Source organism: Chrysochloris asiatica, unplaced genomic scaffold (assembly GCF_000296735.1).
Source record: "Chrysochloris asiatica unplaced genomic scaffold, ChrAsi1.0 scaffold00044, whole genome shotgun sequence".
Classification (NCBI taxonomy): domain Eukaryota; kingdom Metazoa; phylum Chordata; class Mammalia; order Afrosoricida; family Chrysochloridae; genus Chrysochloris; species Chrysochloris asiatica.
The window spans coordinates 7,250,294-7,270,559 of NW_006408562.1; the positions used below are offsets into that span (position 1 = coordinate 7,250,294).

General features: G+C 43.6%; 1 protein-coding gene across 1 annotated transcript in view; it reads right to left on the reverse strand.

Annotated features, from left to right (window-relative positions):
* Positions 1-20,266, reverse strand: part of OTUD7A (OTU domain containing 7A) — a 181,747-nt gene that overhangs the window by 86,372 nt on the left and 75,109 nt on the right. The window contains exon 3 of the mRNA XM_006861918.1: positions 10,422-10,640. Within this exon, the coding sequence (XP_006861980.1) occupies positions 10,422-10,640 (219 nt within the window). The remainder of the gene's footprint in view (positions 1-10,421; positions 10,641-20,266) is intronic.

Below are 20,266 nucleotides of genomic sequence, written 5' to 3' on the forward strand. Positions count from 1 at the left end.
TCCTCGTGCATCTTGGCTACAGTACACCCTGAAGGCATTCCTGTGTCCTCCTCGTGCATCTTGGATAGAGCACATTGTGGAGGCAAGTTGTTAAGAAGGCAAAGTCTGGCACATTTCAGACCTTAGATAGTTTACCTTCTTTATAGAAGCTGTTCTTAGACTTTGAAATGGCACATTCCAGAACTCTGAGCCCAGGAGGAGAACCATAGGTGGCAAAAGTTGGTTTGTACACCATCAAGTTTTATTTCATCTAGAAGCCATCTTTCTAGATCTAAGAATGAATACTATCTTAAAGAGAGTATCTACCCCAGCAGAGCTACCTTACTCTTAGACCAATTTCTTATGAAAAGCTTTATCATTGTCTAATTCTCAGTGTAGACCACACATTCAATCACACTTTGAAGATAAGTGAATCTCAATAATAATTAGTTATCTGGCTGTGTGCATGAAAGGCAAGACTTGGCTGTTCGATACAAACTGGAAGTCATGACTCTTAATCAGCTAGGAGCATTTCTGGGGCTGCACCTTTGGCATTGCCAGTCTGGCTCAGCAGTCTAAATGCCGGCACTGTTCAGTCTCTGCTGAACTCCAAATGATCAAGTGAGAAGCAGCCTTTCCAGCTGGGCCCAGAAAAAACACCCACGATAAAGGTGTTTTGGGTATGATTAGCGTAACTCAAAAGACTTGAAAGGAGTTTGGGTTCAATATTCCTAGTCTTATCTTGGACAATGTGGTCATTTAGACACCTCCACATATGACTTCACTGAGAACAGAAAAAAAAGATGTGTGAACTGACATCATAAATATAGGAGAATACCCCCAGTTGTAACCATCTAGCTTACATATTTATGAAACAAACCTCATAAAGTCTAGTATATTAAAAATTTGACACAATAGTTTGTAGTAACAAATGGGTACTACTTTGTGACACACGTAAACACCTTCTTCTTATTATATTATTATTATGTTAACGATTTTTTCCTGTGTCTGGGCAGGTTTCTTTAATGTTCTTTATGCATATGAAGGTACACGACACACTATATATGAAGGTAAACATTTGACTATGTGATATTAGAGATTAGATAAACTGTACCTCGCTGTTCTGATCTGCTCTGAGATTTAAAGACAGACTAAGGAATGGAATTTGCTTATAATCCTGGGACTGCCTACATTTTAAAAATGGGCTCCTGCAAAGAGGAAAATCAGGTCGAAACCTCCAGAGGATGCTGGTGTCCTGGCTGAGAAGAGTTTAGTCACTGGTCCTGATTGTTCACAGCGGCAGCCTTCTGATTCATGCATGATCATGGGGCCAATTAGCTGAGCTTGGTAACAGGTGGTTACCACACAGTCTAAAATAAGACACCACTTTGTTCTTCACCCACTAAGATACTTAGATGAAAGAAAGCAAAGTGTGACAATTCCCCACAAGGAAGAAGAGGGAATGCTTACCCTAAATGGGACCCTGTCATTCCTTTTTTAAAAAACAATAAATTATTCATTATTGAGGATATCCACAGCATTTGTCATTCCTTGGAACATTCCTAACCATGGATGCAGTCCTGGTGTGATGCTGCAGATAATGCAATGGACCACAAGGTCGGCTTGAACTACAAGGCTGGTGGTTCAAATGCACCAGCTGCTCCTCGGAACCCCTCTGCGGAGTCTCTATGAGTCAGAAATGACTTGAAGGCACTTAGCAACCTATGCAGCACCCGGCTCCCAGGACACTAATCCTTCCTTCTCTGACTACTGCGGCACTGTCTACCTGTGTCTGTGCGTGTTCCTGCGACTGGACCACAATGTTGAGATCTGGGTCTGTCTCCTTTACATACTGGGAACGCCACTCAGACCACATGTTCCTCTTGCTGGTCATCTCTGATACTAATAAAAGTGTTTGGTACACATCAGGTGCTCAGTGTTTATTGGAGTCCCGGCGTGTTTTTGTAGGATAATCACTAGACTGCTAACACAAGGTCGACAGTTCAAACCCACCAGCCACTCCTTGGAAACCCTCTATGAGGTAACTGAGTTAGAACTGACTCAATGGTACCTAATAACAACAAAATAGTAAAAATAATGACTGAGAAATTTATTTCTCTGGTAAATATATATACATTTACTATCAAGAAAAGGAATGAATATCACTTTATGAAAATAAAAAATGAACAAGGGAAGCCATTAGCTATGGATTAAGTACTGAGCAGGCATTATTCCAATTACGCTTGACACTAGCCCTATGAGGGAAGCTTATTGTTGTTGTTAAGTGCCGTTGAGTTGGTTTGGGTTTTGACTCCTAGTGACCCTGTATAGGCTTTCCAAGGAGTGGCTGGTGAGCTTGAACCACTGACCTTGCAGTTTAAACCCACTTTGCAGTCCAGCGCATTAACCCACAGTGCCACACCAGGACTCCATGAGGGGGCTTGCCTCACTTCTATTTCCCAGCTGAGACTTCGAAGCCCTGTAAGAGGGTTTTGCCAAAGGTTGCGCTTTAACAGGCAGAGTGCTGCAACTTGAATTTAGGACCACACCATTCCAAGCCAGGTCTGGGCCCTGTGCTCAGCGGCTGCTCCAAGTCCTAAAGGCCTGCTGAGGGACCACTGTGCTTCAGGGCTGCCTCTTCCTTGGTGACTAACAGGTAGAAAGAGTTTCAAAGCACAAAGGGGCTTAGAGACCAACCTAGCAACTGGCAGTGTGAGTAATTATGTATTCCCCAGGCAGCAATGAGACCAGGAAAACCTTCATGAAACTGAGGGGAAGGTAACGTAGAAGTCTGAGGAAAGAGGTCAACTAAAGCCCCCTGTGGTTAACTATGAGGGAAAGGCAAGGGCAGACAATTACTCTCCTCTTCACAATTTCAGTATAGTTGTCATGTCTACTGCTTCTCAGGTAACCTCAACATGGTCCAATCCAAAGGCCAATTCATAGTGCGCCTGCTCCTTGACTTACTGGCATAGTTGACACAACTGCTCATTCCTTCTAGAAACACTGTCTTGTCTAAGCTTCTGGTCAGAGCCCGGTCCTGGTTTTCCCTGTTGTCAGGCTAGGCCTTCTCACCACGTCCTTCTATTCCTGAGCGATCATCGCTGGAAGGCCCCACACATTCAGCTTCAGATTCTCTGTTTTCACTCTGTCCATGCTCCAGACTCACACACTGTTACCAGAATCTCAACTTGGCCTGCTGGTGTGGGGATCTTAATCCTCAATCTCACGCCTCCACCACGAGTCCGTGTCTCCACAAGAGCTGTGTCAATAGTGTGATGGAAAGGTTCAAGGTGAGGTCATCTCGTTCCATGAATTTCCTGATACACTGCTAATTCCCAAATGTATACCTTACCCAGGTCTCTTCCTAACTCCAGACTTTCATGTTCAACAGGCTGTCAACTATACAAGTCTCACCAGAATTTCAACATGGTCTGCTGGTGTGGGGATCTCAAATTCACGAGTCTGTGTCTCTAAAAAGCATCATCATTCACCAAGTTAAGGCGAACAGTCCTGGAATCACCTTGACTTTCTCTTTCTATCATGGAGGCGGTGGTAGTGGCGTGCCGTGCAGTCAGTTCCAACTCATAGTGACCCTGTACAGGGTTTCTGAGGCTGTAAATCTTTACAGGAGCAGAATGCCACATCTTTCTCCTGTAGAATAGCTGTTAGTTTCGAACTGCTGACCTTGAGGTTAGCAGCCCAATTCGCAACCAGTAAGCTACCAGAGCTCCTTCTTTCTGTCATAGCCCACCTCTAATCCATCATCAAGTCCTGAGGATCTACCTTCAAAATAAACCCCAGCTTGATATATACAGACTTCATATTACTTCTGCTGCTCCAACCACAATCAAGGTCCCCACAAATCCCTGCATGAAAGTACCTGACTCTTCTGTTCTCCTGCTATTTCTCCTCCACCACGTGGTCTAGAGTGGGTCAATGTAAGTCAAAACAAGCCCCCCCACCCCATGCAAATCCCTCCAGAAGCTTCCCATTTGAATACAATTCATCCCAAAGGGCTCAGGACCACCATTAATCCCTGAGCACCATTCTTCTGCATCCATTTCCAAGTTCTCCATCCTTGCGCAATCTGCTCACAGGGCACTGGACATCCTTGGAGCTCAATGCTCCATGTGCAAGGAATGTCCATTTCAGATGTGTGCAGCACCCCTCCCTCACTTCCTTGGAGAAGTTTCTCCACTAGGTTTGCCTTGACCAGCTTCTTCTCACTTGTATCCCCTTACCTTTGGGGCAGCCATTGCTGCTTCCCTTTTTCATTTGTTACCTACTAGCTTGTGTTTCTCCCCCGCTATAATTTGATATCCACGAGAGCAGGGGATTCACCTGTGTGGTTTGTGGCTAGTGCCCAAACACTTGCACAGGACCCAGCATTTAGCAGTAGAACAGACTTGCTGACTGGATGAATTTCTCTTGGCTTGACAGCTGTCACTTATCTCTGCCTTTAAGATGGAAGGGAGTAAGGCTCAAGTCAGACTGACAACTTGGGCTTCATGCCAGGGTCAAGTTGACTCACAGCCTACAGACCTGCCCACAGCCTACAGCTTCTTAGGCAGGTTCATTTCAATCCATCCAGGAAAAAAAACTTAGCACCATAACTCAACGTCATCACTAAATACTGTCTGACTTCTAAATTCCAAAATCCCATCTGTACAGTGGTGACTACATTGCATGAACATCCCTCTGTTCTTCAACCCACAGACACACTGAGGTTGGCACGCTGTCCCACCCACACTGAGGATGCTTCAGGGTGAGGCATTAGTTGCTGCTTCACTGCCTAGACCTGGCATTTCTTAATCTTAGATGTGAACGCAGCAGGGTGACCAGAATGAGAAATGAATGGTTTCCTTTATTGTTAATGGCAGGCTACTTTTGAAAAAATGAAAGGTACGTTTCCTCTCCTCTCTCTAGAGACCAGCCCAGTTTTATGCCCTAAAGGTCTGGGTTTCTGATGCCCCAAAGGCTATCTATAAGGTGAAGGTGGGGGTTATACCCTTCTCGATTTGAAGGTATGGGAAGAACTAGACTCCTCCCATCTATGGGTCTTGTGAGAGTTCAAGACTGGTATCCACTCAGAAACAAACCAAAAACCAAACAGCAAACCAGTGATCACTAACTTGACTCTGATCCCCTATGTGTCAGAGTAGAACTGTGCTCTGTGAGGTTTCCATGGCTGTCTTTTCAGAAGTAGATCATCAGATCTTTCTTTCCTAGTGCCTCTGAGTAGATTCCAACCTCCAACTGTTAGGATACTAGCTGAGCACTTAACTATTTGAATCACCCAGGGATTTCCTTATGCAGACACAGAAGAGACTGCCAACAGGCCTGGGGAGGTTAGGAAGATTCCTGAACAGCCATGACATGCCTGCCATCACAGGAGTGGAGTGAGGCCCTCTTGTGTGAACCAGCTGTGCTCTGCGCAAGGCTTGACTGAGCAAGGCAAGAAGCCTTCACCACTTTCCTGGACTGATGAGCCCGTTTCCTATATAGTCCAAGACAAAGGAAAGCCGCCACTCCAGCCCCTGTGACAGAGATCATTTCCAACCTGGTCTGGGAGGCAAAGGCTGGCGCCAGACTCAACAGGATTCAGAGATGCTAAGAAACGTATTGTTATTTGTCCTGGTATGCAATAGCACCACTTGTAACCACTGGGGTTTACATGAAGTGCAAACGGTTAACATGTTTGGCTTCTAACTAAAAGTTTGGTGTTGTTAGTCTACCCATAGGTACCTTGGAAGAAAGGCCTGGAGATGTATTTCCCAAGACTCAGCCATTGAAAACCCTGTGGAGCCCAGTTCTACTCTGTGAGTTGGAAACCACTTGAGACAAGAGCTCTGGTAGTGTAGTGGTTACGAATCAGGCTGCCAACATCAAGGTCAGTGGTTCAAAACTACCAGCAGTTCCATGGGAAAAAGATGAAGCGTTCTGGTCCCGTAAAGATTTACAGCCTTGGAAACCCTGTGCAGGGCTGGTATGAGTCAGAACCGACTCCACGGTACTTAACAACAACATTACTAAAATATGAACAATGTTGGCTAGTAAACCCCCTAACTTTGTAAGCCACTGCAGACACCATCATACTTGAGAGGAGAAGTCACTGCCTGGTACAGCAGGGACCTGGACAGGCTGGCCCTCTGAGCTCTGCATTCAGATGGAAATTCATTGGCTGAGACTTTATCATTGCCAACTAAGGCATGTTAAGTGCTGTCGAGTCAGTTCTGACCCATAGCGACCCTGTATAGGGTTTCCAAGGAGATGCTGGTGAACTTGAACCGCCAACCTTGCAGTTCAAATGGCTTTGCAGTCTGGCGCATTAACCCATAGCGCCACACCAGGACTCAAGGCCTCAAGGCATAGCAGGGGCTAAAGTGCTTATTTGTCGCTAAGTGCTCTAGACTTGGTTCTGTCTCAGAGTAATCCTGTATAGGGTTTCCAAGGAGCAGCTGGTGGGTTTGACCCACCAACCTTGCAATGAACAGTCCAGTGCTTATCCTACAGTGCCATACCAGGATTCCTTTTGAGGCATCTGTATTTCAAGCCCCCATATATTCAATAAATAATACTGTGTATAATACGGAGCTCTGGTAGCATAGTGGTTATGAATCGGGCTGCTATCCTAAGGGTCAGCAGTTCAAAACTACCAGCTGTTCTGTGGGAGAAAGATGAGGCTTTCTGCGCCCATAAAAATTTACAGCCTTGGAAACCCTGTACAGGGTCGCTATGAGTCAGAACCGACTCCACGGCACATAACAACAACAACAACAACAACAACAAACAGCTTATTAGAAACCATTCTAAGTCTCACATTCCTGGAGAATTTTGCACACTTTATACAGAGCACCACTCCTGACATTCTTCAGTGTGGGGCTGTTTCCCCAGCAACCCTACGTGGAGCATCAGTTCTGCTGGACTGGGTACTGCCCGGCACCACACGAGTCCACACTGAAGTCAATGTGGAAATGGCAGGAGAGATGATAGCATCAAGGCCCTGCTTGCTCTCTGAGAAGACAGACATGATGAAGCGAGCATATGTGGACTATGCTCCGACCACATCCTGAGATGGCTGTCTCCCTTCTCTCAGATAAGCACACGTTTGCTCTGTGCCCCTTCCCAGTCTCAGTGTGAAATGTGTGGGAACGCACTGGTGCCTTCATCTACCTGTCCTATGTGGAACTTTGAGGCCTGGTGGTAGCCAGAGAAACGCGCCTGCTCTCTTTAGGCCTCCCGTGTCCTCTTAGCGAGGGTGGGCCCCACAGGCCAAGGATGGGGCTGGCATCCCTGTGGCCACTTATTGCTGTGGTTGTGTTTCTCTGTTCACTCCTCATGATACAAGCAAGGAGTCGTTCTATAACATGGTAGGTCTGGATTTTTCAAAGATGTTTTCGTACGTTGGAAACCATGACTCACGGAGACCCCAGGTACGACAGAAGAAACATCGACTGGTCTGGCATCAGCTTCATGTTCATTGGTACGATGGAGTCCATTGTTTCAACCACGGTGTGACTTGAACGCCTTCTAACCTCGTGACTCATATCCCACTATATCAGATATTATGTTTGAACCCACAGGATTTTTTTATCGACTGATTTAAGGAAGTATATTGCCAGGTCTTTCTTTCTAGTCTGCCTTACTCCAAGCACATGACTCCTAAGACTCTGTACATCCTGTAGCTGAGGTTGGGCTACAGGGCTGCCCACCAGGGTAAAGTCCTGTCAGTCAGCTACTTGCCTTCTGCCAATGGAGCCTACTCTCTGTTGGTGCCTTCCTTCCTGAGTGAGTAGATAAGGACACCCCTGGAGCGTTCAAACAAGCTATGATGTCACAACAGAAGCCAAATCTGGCCAACATACCCGATAAGCACACTCACTGCCTGCTTTCCATCTGTGGGATCCAACCTACTCTGAGCTTTGGACTCTGGCTGCTGTTCAAATATCCATTCCTCCAACTCTGTCCCTCTGCCCCCAGGCACCTCTGCTTCTGGCCTCCCTCTCCCTTTGTTGGTACCCCCGTGCCTTGACCAGTGTTTGGCATAATCCCTAAGGAGTTCTCCTCATTTCACTCAGATGAGGGATCACCAGAACCCTGCTGGCCCACCCATCAAATGCCAGGATCCTATCCATCCACCTATGTTATTTTACTTCTGGAAAGTACATAACTGTTTTAATTGAATCTTGGTCAAGAGCTGGGATAAGCTCTGCTGTAGGGCTCTGGTGTAGCCCTGCTGGCCGCAGACCGGAGAAAAGCTTCTCTGCTAGTTACCCACTGCTGTGCTCAGCCCAAGCCACACTTTGGGGTCACACCAGAACTTCCTGTCCTGCACTCTGGGGTCACACCAGAACCTGCTGTCCTGTATACCAGGGTCACACCAGAACCTCCTGTCCTGTATGCCAGGGTCATACCAGAACCTCCTGTCCTGTATGCCAGGGTCACACCAGAACCTCCTGTCCTGTACTCTGGGGTCACACCAGAGCCTTCTGTCCTGCGCTCCCGGGTCATCACACCTGGCGAGCATTCCCACAGCCTGGTCTTGGGAGTGGGAACAACTGGATGAGGCTGAGCGAGGATCCACAGTGGGAATCAAGGGCTCCGACTAATGAGGACACAGCACATCTAACTGTCTTGGCTTACGTGGTCAGGTGGGCCCAACTGGACAGTCTGAGGGAGCCTGGGAGAAAGAATCTGGGGTCCTCTACATGCTGTGTGAGAGAGTGTAACACACATGACTATAGCAAAACAGGCATTGTTTTTTCTCATTGAAGAACTGAAGTCTGTTTGAGAGACTTGTTTTGAACCAATGGAGTACTTGGATGGTGCTAGTGACTAACGCACTTTGCTGCTAATCCTGAAAGTTGGCATGTCAGAGATGCTTCAGAATAAGGCCTGGGAAGCTACTTCTGAGATACCAGCCACTGAAAACCCTGTGGAGGTCAGTTCTCCTTTGAAACACAAGAGGTTGCCACGAGTCCAACTGACTTGATGGCAACTGGTTTAGTTTGAACCAATTATTTTATTTTTAGTAATTCCTGGTGTCGCACTGAAGGATAAGTAGTGGACTGTGAACCACAAGGTCAGCAGTTCCAACCCACCAGCTGCTCCCTGGAAACCCGCTCCAGGATTGCTATGGATGAGAGCTGACTTGAAGTACTGAAGAACAACATCATTAATTCATATAAGAGAAGTTTGGCTTGTTCACTGAATCTCTTTCTCACTGGAATGTTAGCATGGTAAAGAAGTAAGAAGGGAAAATGAAGTCAGGTTTTGTGTTTTTACCATCTGGAGGCTGTGAGAAGAAAGGAGATGCCCAGGAATGCAAGACATGTCTAATTTCCCAAAGTACGTATCATTTGCTACTAGAAAGGCTTCACCAGAGAGGTGATAGATAGTCTTCTCACTTTCGCAGGGGAAACTGAGGCTAAGAGAGGTCAGATTACCATGTACATGGGCAATGACAGTGCCCATGGATTTTCTTACTCATGGACTGCATTTTGTCCCCTCAAAATCGAGTCAACTTGGCCAGGTCACGATTCTCAGCGTTCTCAGTTACGTACTGATGGAATGTGGTTGTTAGGCAGGGATTCCCCTTAATATGATCTGATCGTCAACCAGGAAGAGGACTAATGGTGGAATGCGATGCCCTTAATCCCATCATAACCCTGATCCAAGGTACGGGAGTTTCCCAGGGGTTTGGCCTGCAATACTTTCACTCATGAAAGATAAAAGGAGAGAGAAGGAGATCTGAGGGACCAACTACCATCAAGAAAGAAAGGCAGGGATGCAGTTTGTCCTTATGACCTGAATTCCCTGCACTGTGAATCTCCTAAATCCAGGGAAAGACTGATGCCAAGACACATGGGGATCCCCAGGAAATGCTTGGTCTATAGAGACTGAAAGAACACAGGGGCCTTCACCAGAGCCGACAGGGAAAGTCTTCCCCGAGAGCAGGTAGGCCTACAGATACTGAAAGGAAATAGGGGTCTTCCCCAGAGCTGACCCAGAAAGTCTTCCCTGAGAGCATGTACTCTGAAATTGGACTAGCCTTTAAACTGTGAGTGGATACATTTCTGGTTGTGAATACCATCCCCTGTGGTATGTCTGTGATGGCAGCCCTAGATGACTAAGGCACTTATCTTCTATCCAGTGCTCATGGAGGAGAGCTGGATGGGGAAAAAGAGAGAAGAGAAGCCAGGCAAAGAAGTATGGGGATGCAGGACTGGCTGAGTTAGGTGGGATTGGAGCAAGAGGGGAAACTCAAGGGAGTTCTTTCAAGAGGTCTACATCCTGCTAGCCCTGGCTGAAAAGTGCCTAGAGCACACCACCCAGATTAGAGAACATGGTGCATGACTGGTCAACCTCAGTCCTTAATGGGTCAGAGGAACACAAGCCCACAGGTCTGCTGGCCACGGGCACCTGGAAGAGCCACTCACCTGCCTGTTCCAAAGCGACCATGGTTGCCTGCTCAATCAAATCCCGCTCAATGAAGCTCCTGAAGTCTTCACTGTACACGCTCAGATCCGGCAACTGGAATGTGTAGATTGGCATCTCCAGAGGGAACTGTTCGTTGTTGCATTCGCTTGCTACGTGGGACCGGGCCAGTGAGACAATGGCTGAACTGGCATGGGAGATGCCCCGGGAAAGTCGCTTTTCTGCAGGGGGAGGAGGAAACACAGCCAGAGGGACTGAGTGTGCTGTCGGTATGACTACACACACACACACACACACACACACACACACACACAGCAGTACACTAACACAGACCAGCAAACACCCACACACTTATGCACACACACCACACATGTGCAGATACAAACACACACACACACGCACACTGCACACACCAAATACACATATTCAGGGGCACACACACATGCAAACACAGAGGGCAGACATATGCACACACACAAACAAGCACCACTGTACAATACACACAGTACATACCTGTGATGCCCACCCCTATTGCATATCCACACCCCAACCGCTCTATTCTGAGTTTTTTCTTGCACAGGCCATCTGCCTGCTGGGTTGGCATTGCCTTGGCCTATGGCATGGCACCTACTCTGACTCAAGGAAGCATTTAGGAAGACAGGACCTGCAGTCCTCTGAGCAAGTACATCTCAGGATGGCTTCAGATCTCCAACATTCCTTTTTGGGTCTTAAGATAGATCTAACTCATTTTAGTAGAGCTGTCTTTTTCCAGCGACAAAAGATATAAAGGGGTTGCTCTTCGTTTTCACGCATTTATATGATGTTTAAATCAGAGGCACTCTAGTCAAGCTTGCTTCATTGTGACTTGGAATTTAAGATTGGTTCTTTTATTAATCTTACATTTTACACATCCCACATAAAATTGCCAGAACACAAATGTTAAGTTATCACATATGCTTCTCTTCTGTCTCGATTTTCTTTCGTCAGAGCACTCTCTAAATGATGAGCCACTCCGATCCCCCACCACTCGCCTGCGGGTTGCTTGGACAGTGGTGGTTTGCGTGATGCCATGATAATGGAAGCATTGCCAATACTAGCTGGGTCACCCACGGTAGACAAGTTTAAACGGGAAATCATAAAACACTATTATTAATAAACTATGCAAGTAACATATTACGTAAGATAATTCAAAAACAGTTGCAACAGTACAAGGGTGAGTCAAAAATCATCTGCATTCTGGCGACAGAGTTTATTGTAATCAACTTTTAGAAAAGACAAATAGATATTGTTCAATATAATCTCTTTGCTTTACACTACACTTTGTCCATGAGTAGTATTTCCTTCTTTAAAAAAATGTTTTAGGCTGAGCTGCAAGCCACGAATGCACCGCTGTCTTCACTTCTTCATCTGAGGTGAATCTTCGTCCGCCAAGGGCTGCTTTCGGAGGACCGAACAGGTGAAAGTCTGATGGAGCAAGATCAGAATTATAGGGAGGATGCTTTAACAACTCAAAACCAAGTTTTTGCAGAGGTATGGGGATGTGTTGTCATGCAAAATCACAACTCACAGTGCCCTTGGATAGCAGTCCTCTGCTTCTAATCCGAAGTTTGGGCTTCATCAGCTCTTCACGGAGCGGATGGATGACTTCTGACCTTTTTCTTGGCCAGTGATTGAGGAAGTTTCCATTCCATACTCTGCCGGTTACTCTCAGGCTCATAGTGATGAATCCATGTCTCATCACCAGTAACACTTTTTTAAAAAAAAAAAGAAACTTTCCTTTCCTTCGAGTATCAGACCAAATTTTGTTTGCAGCTGTCCAAACACTTCTGTTGATGCTCTTCCATGGGTTGGTTTGGTACCCATCTCCATAAACATTTAGAAACCCAAGTCTGTCATGGATTATTCCATAGGCAGAGCCATGGCTGATTTGCAAATAATTTGCCACATAGTCCAGGTCACTGGTCTATTTAATAGAATCATTTCACATGTACACACAATGTCATCAGCCTTGGATGTGGACAGGCGTTTTAATATAACCAGGGTGTGAATAATTTTTGACTGACCCTCGTACACTGACAGAACAAACAGAAATTCAATCCAGATTCAGAAGAGAATATGGAACTAGGGCTATCATTACTGAAATCAGATAGATCTTGGCTACAAGCAGAGAAAACCAGAAAATGTTTACTTGTGCTTTACTGACTATGCAAAAGCATTCAATTGTGTAGAGCATGACAAACTATGGATAACATTGTGAAGAATGGGAACTCCAGAACACTTAATTGTGCTCATGAGAAACCTGTACATAGACCATGATGCAGTTATTAGAACTGAACCAGGGGATACTAAATGGTTTACAATCAGAAAACGTGTATAAGTATCACCATACTTATTCAATCTGTATGCTAAGCAAATAATGCAAGAATCTGGATTAGATGAAGAAAAACATTGCATCAGGATAGGAGGACGACTCATTAACAACTTGTGACATGCAGGTGATAAAACCTGGCTTGCTGAAAATCTTCTGTACAAGATCTCTTTAAAGTGTTAAAGAGCAAATAGATCAGTTTAGGAGTAAGATGCACCTGATTCAAATCACATTACTTTTAGTTGCCTCATGTCCATGTGAAAGTTGGACAATTAATAAGGCAACTGCATAAGAATTGATATATCTGAATTATGGTGTTGGAGAAGAATATTAAAAGTGCCATAGACTGCCCAAAGAACAAACCAATCTGTGTTTGAAGAAATACAGTCAGAACGTTCCTTAGAAGCCAGGACGGTGAGACTTTGTTTCTCATACTTCAGGCAAGTTATCAGGAGGGACCACTCCCTAGAGAAGGACATCATGGTTAGTAAAATGGAGGGTCAGAAAAAAAGGGGAAGACCCCTAACAAGAAGGATCGAAACAGTGGCAGCAGCAACAGGCTCAAGAGTAACAGCCGTGAGGATGGCGCAGGCCCGGGCAGTGTTTCTTTCCGTTGTGAATAAAGCCGCCATGAGTGGGAATGTCTCGATGGCACCTAACAACAATGACGGCAACGCTGATCCTCTTCTTCTGGGTTTTCCAACCAAGGAGTGGGAAATACAGTACAGAACTTCTATAAAGCATGATGTTAGAAAGTGACCCTATGGAGGGCTTTGAAGAGCAGCTGGAGAACTTGAACCACTGACCTTGTGGTTCCAACTGACCTTGCTGTCCAGCACATTAATTCACAGCGCCACACCAAAACTCCAAAATACTATGTTAGGAATAGGTTTTATTTTTTCCTGTCAATGTTTGTAATAATGGAGAATTCTTTTAGCAAGGTAGTACGTCAGTTGGTGGTGAGTCAATGCTGACTCACGGCAACCCCATGTGAGACAAAGTAGAATGGTGCTCCACAGGGTTTTGGGAAGGAGCTCATTCCGTCTTTCTTCTGAGATGCCTCTAGGTGGACTTGAATCTTAACCATCTGGTTAACAGCTGAGTACCTTACCCATTTGAATCACCCAGGGACTCTAGCAAGGTGATTGTTGATGTTAAGTGCTGTTGAATTGGTTCCAAATCACAGTGGCCCTGTATAGGCTTTCCAATGCTTTAAATCTTTGAGGATGCAGAAAGCCTCATCCCAAGAAGTGGCATGTGGGCTCGAACCATGGAACTTGTGGTTCACAGTCCAGTACTTATTGTTTGGAGCCACCAAGCTCCACCTTTAACTTTATAGGAGATAAAAGGAGAGAGAGGTGAGCAGAAAAAGAGGGTTTTACTACCACCAAGAAAGAAGAGCCAGGAGTGGAGCGTGTCCTTTAGACCTGGGGCCTTTGTACTTTGAAACTCCTAGGTTCTGGGGAAGATTGATGCCAGGACACAAGGAAATCACCAAGGGATGCTGTGGCCACAGAAGCTGAAGGACACCAGGCCCTTTCCCCATAGCAGGGCTCTGAATCGGACCTTCTAGCCTCTTGGCCTGTGAGAGAATATTGTGTTTGTTCAAATCATCCATTTGTGGTGTTTCTGTTACAGCGGCTCTGGATAACCCAGACAGCCATATTCTCCAATTTCATCCTTTGAAACTAGAAATTCAGTCTGCTACAGAATGCCTCATTAATAACCTGTGATACACAGATGACACAGCCTGGCTTACTGGAAGTAAAGAGGACTTAAGATACTTTCTGACGAAGACCAAAGACCACAGCCTTTAATATGGATTGCACCTCACTGTAAAGAAACAACAATTTGAAAATCCTACAAAATAAGAAATATTTTTCCCCTAAATAATCTTTGAATCAGAGAGAGAAAAAAAATACAAACTGAAATTTAAAAAATATAATTTAATGAATAGGAAAACTATCAAAACCTACAAGATAAAAAGAAAGGTGTGTTGAAAAAAATTATAGTCCTAGATATTTTTGTATGAAAAACACAATAAACTGATCATTTAATGTAAAATAAAGAAAGAACAGTAAATTAAGCAAATGAAAAAGAAAATAAGGTGATACAATGGAAAAGCAAAATTTTATTATTTATTTAAAAAGTCAAAATGGGGGTAACTTCTCAAGTGTCATAGTTGGTATTCTACTTGCTTCTCTGGGCACCCCATAGCTCAGTGCTCTGTAACCACCAGGACAAGACACTTTCAGTTTGCACCGAGGACTGCCACCTGAGGCTGCTGTCAACTAGGAATCAGGTGTCTTGAGTGGAGGTTGCATTCGTAACCAACAATCAACCAGTGGGTACTGACAGCACCAAAGCAGACCCCCAGGGGGATCTGACTGGAGTATGATACCCCTCCCCCACCAGGTAACTGCTGGCTGCCAGGTTGCTGCAAACTGCTACAGAATGTCCATGCAAGTCTGCTCCCATAGTCAGCATCCTACCTGTATGCCTCCTCACAGGGAACCTGACATAGGCCAGGAGGCGGTATTCCCTTGAACAGAAGAATGGAACACTTAATGGTTTAATATTAGGGAAGCTGTGCTCCAGGGCTGTTTTCTTTTGCCATACTTATTAAATCTATATGCTGAGCAAGTAAACCGGTAAACTGGATTATATGAAGAAGACTGTGGCATCAGGATTGGAGGAAGTCTCATTAATAAACTGTGATATGCAGATGGCACAACCTTACTTATTGGAAGTAAAGAGGACTTAAGATACTTACTGATGAAGATCAAAGACCACAGCCTTCAGTATGGGTTGCACCTCACTGCAAAGAAAACAAAAATCCTCACAACTGGACCAATAAATGACATAGTGATAAATGGAAGGAAGATTGAAGTTGTCAAATACTTCATTTTGCTAGGATCCACTATCAACACTCAGGGATGCAGCTGTCAAGAATCAAATGACATATTGCACTAGGCAAATCTGCTAAACAAGATATCTTTAAAAAGTTCAAGAGCAGGGATATCAGTTTGAGGACTAAGGTGCAGCTGACCCAAGTCATAATATGTTCAAGTGCCTCATATGCATGTGAAAGTTGGACAATGAATAAGGATGTCCACACAAGAATCGATGCACTTGAGTTATGGTGTTTGAGAAGAATACTGAAAGTACCATAGACCACCAGAAGAACAAACCAATCTGTGATGGAAGAAGAATGCTCCTTAGAAGCCAGGATGGTGAGGTTCGTCTCGCATGCTTCAGACAAATAAGGAGAGACCAGTCCCCAAAGAAGGACACTATGCTTGGTAAAGTGGATGGACAGTCAGTGAAAAAGAGGAAGACCCCTAATGAGATGAACTGACACAATGGTAGCAGCAGTGGGCCCAAGGATAACAACAATTGTGAGGATGGTGTAGGACCTGGCCGTGTTTCGTTCAGTCATGCGTACAGTCACTATAGTTGGAACCGACTCAATGGCACCTAACAACAACACCTGTTTTCCTGTACACTCCATAGCACAGGCCTCTGAAACCAACAGGACAAACTTCCATGGAGATCAACTTGGGTCTCTCTGTTTCTTCTTTCTATCAGTGCTAAGGACTGCTAAGGCTAATGTACACTAGGACACAGGCCTCCTAAGCGGAGGCGATCCCTACAACCAACATACTACTGTAGAGATTCTAATAGTAATAAGGGAGTGTGAAAATCTCTCCCCCACCCAGAAACTGCTGACTGTTGGATTAAGAAAACTCCTACAGAAGGCTCCGTACAGTGGAGGCAGGAGGAGGGCCACCAAGAGGAGATGGCTCCTGCAATCATCACAGGACTACTGGGGCTCTGAAACCAGCAAGACAAAATTCTCACAGGTCCTTCTGAGGGAGTGCCAGCCCCTTCTCCTCCTGAAACAGAGAAAAGTCAGCTTGTGCTTCTCCTGAAATCCAGTGGAGATAAAAGCAGCCCCCATGGATCAAGGAAAGAAGTCTCATTCAACACCAGAGGGCAACATTCAGCCCTGAAGAGGGATTGCTGGTTGTGGGTTCTCTGATTGAAAAACATGGTCACAGGAACAGAGAAGGAAAGGGAGTAGTAACTAGAGGGTGAGTTTGCACCTGCTTATGGACAGATTGATTGCTGTTGCTGTAAAGTGCCATTGAGGTGTTTCTGACTCATAGTGGTCCTGTATAAGGGTTCTGAGGAGGAGCTGGTGCATTGGAACTGCCAACATTATGGTTAGCAGTCCAGTGCTTATCCTACAGTGCCATACCAATACAGATTGATTAGTACGTAACATTTTCTCTGAGAGTTGCTGGTTGCTGGACAGATTGATCACAGGGTGTTTTCTGACACGTTTGGGAAAGACAGAAAGTTAAAAACTGAGATCTGGAACCTTTGAATCCTAATTAAGCCAGGAAGGGAAAAGGAGCTATCATAGAGGAGGGGACATGGTAGGCAATGATTGAAGGTTCTGCCTGCCTAGGATTTTTTTTTTTTTTTAACAGAAAGTGATGTGGGAAAACCCAGCAGAAAACAGTGTGGGCAAACCCACCAGATAATGGGTGGGTGGGACACTGAGAAAGTTAGCACCACTGAAAACTCTATAAAAATAATCACAAGACACACAAAGAACAGAGAACAGTAACCCATCCTAATGACCATGACAAATGGCATGAAAGTGCATCTAGGGATGACCAACTAATAAAACCAAAGGAAGAAAATGATACAACACTGTAAAATACAATTAAAGACCAAAGGGAAAACATAAAGGAGTCCTGGTGGCACTGCAGGAGAAGCACTGGACTGCTAAACACAAGGTTAGAAGTTCAAACCCACCAGCACCTCTGCAGGAGAAAGATGAGGTTTCCTGTTCTCATAAAGATTTACAGATTTGAAAGTCCTACTCAGGGTCACTATGAGTCAGAATCAACTCAACAGTGAGTTTTAGTTTTGTTTAAGGGAAAAGACAGACAAAGAGCTAAAATAAATAAGGAAAACAATGTAGTAACAAAATGAGGGCCTAATAAAAGAGAAATGGCAACTGAAAGAAATAATTGATAATGAGAAACACAATAAAAGGATTTAAATCAGGCAATAGAAATAATCAGAGAATTATAGGATAAGATAGTTAAAATTACAAAGGCTGAAGAGCAACAAAAACAGAAGTTCAAGAAGATGGAGTAGAGTTTAGTGGAATTATGGGACAAAAACAAAAGACCCAATAGATGAAGGAACTTCAAAGAGTTCATGGAAAAATACCTTTATTGCTTTATGCCATTTCCTAAGAAATCTGTGAAGTCCCCTTGTACACATCATGGAAATTCCAGAAGGAGACAAGAGAGAAAGGGACAAAAAGATTATTTGAAGAAATAATGAAGAAGAATAGTCTCCCAATATAATTAAGGCCATGAATCTACAAATTCAACAAACTCAAAGAACTCGAAGCATGACATTCCTAAACACATCTACACCAAGACACATCAGAGCTAGGCTCTCAAAATGTAAAGAAAAAGAGAGAATCCTGAAAACAGTGAAAAAGGAGCAGTCATCTAGTAAGACAAAGTGTTGATTTCTTCCGAAGGATACTGGAGGCTAGAAATGCAATGACATGTAATATTTAAAGTGCCGAAAAAGGGGAAAATAAGTCAACCAAGAATACTATATTCAGAGAAACCATCCGTCAAGAATGAGGGCAAAATAAAAACATTCCCACATAAACAGAGCTGAGAGAGATTATATTCACCAGACTGGGCCTCCAAAAAATATTAACGGGAGTTTTGAAAATGGAAGGGAAAAGACACTAAAAAGTAACTCAAAGCTGTACGAAAAAAGAAAGATCCCTAATAAAGGGAAATACGTGGGAAAGGATAAGGTATAGTAAAGATATTTACACTTGATAATTCTAATTGTGTTGCCCTTCATCTTTCTTAAAAAAAATATAAAATTTAACAAACAAGCCACTGCCCACTGATTTCCATTTGAACTTACAGTAATCCTGAAGGACAGAGTGGAACTACTACTTGAGATTTCTGAGATTGTAAATCTTTACAGGAACAGATAGCCTTATCTTTCTACCATGGAGTTGCTGGTGAGTTTGAACCACTGACCTCACAGTTAGCAGCCCAACACTTAACCCACTATATCAACAGGGATTCTAAGGTAAGGACACAATTACATTAAAGGGCAAATGAAAGATAAAGATAAAATTTAGGAACATATAGAACTTCTTGAATAGTAACGGCATAAATACAGAACTTTTGTATGTTATTGACTTATTGGTACCAACATACCCTAGAATGTTACAAATACAAACTATCAAATTCATTAAGATAATACTTAAAAACATGCACAATAGGAAAGGAGAAGGGAACCAAAATACCTCATTACAATAAATCAACAAAACACAGAAAAGCAAGTTGTAGTAAGGAAAAAGTCAAAGAAGGCTTAATATATAAAAAAAATAAGTAACAAAATGACAGAAGTTAAGCCACTTCTTATCAGAAATTACAGTGAATATAAATGGACTAAATGCTCCAAAAAATGGCCCAAAAGTCAGAGAATAGCAGAAAGGATTGAAAAAAAAAAAGACTCAACTATATATATATATATATATTGCTTACAACAGACACACCTTTGACCCAAGCACCTGAATGGCACTATAAACCATCTAGAGTTAACAGACACATACAGAAGACTCTACCACCACAAATACAATCTAGCGCACATAGATCATTTTCCAGAATAGACTACATATTAGATCACAATGCATGTCTTGACAAATATAAAAAGACTGAAATCATACAAAGTATTTTCTTTGACAACACAGAGTGAAGCTAGGGAAAAAACTCAAACAAATAAACTGGAAAATACACAAACAGATGGGAATTAAACACACATTATTAAATTATCAATGGGTCAAAGAAGGAATCATAATTTCTAAGACATTGAAAGCATAATATTCCAAAATGTATGAGGTCCAGCAAAGGCAGTACTCATAAGGAAACTTAAAGCAATAAATGACTACAAGAAAAAAGAAGAAAGATCTCAAATTAACAGCCTAACTTAACAACTCAAGGAGAGCAAACTAGCCAAAACCTATCAGATGAAAAGAAATATCAAAGGTCTGAGTATAAATAAGATAGAAAATAGAAAAGTAATAGAGAGAATAAGTAAAACCAAAGAACAATACAATGTACAGACCTTCAGCTAGACTGACTGACAAAGAAAGGACAAGGCAAGAAATAAATAGGGGATATTACAATTGACCCAACAGAAAAAAAGAGAATTATAACAGAATATTATGAACTAACTGTATGACAAAAATTGGGTAACCCAGATGAAACAAATTCTTTGTAACACACAACCTACCTAAACGGACCCAAAGAGATAGAAAGTCTCAACAGACCCTTACAAAAATAGCTCTGGACCAGATAGCTGCATTTGGGAATTCTACCAAACATTGAGAGAAGAATTGAATCTAGTACTATG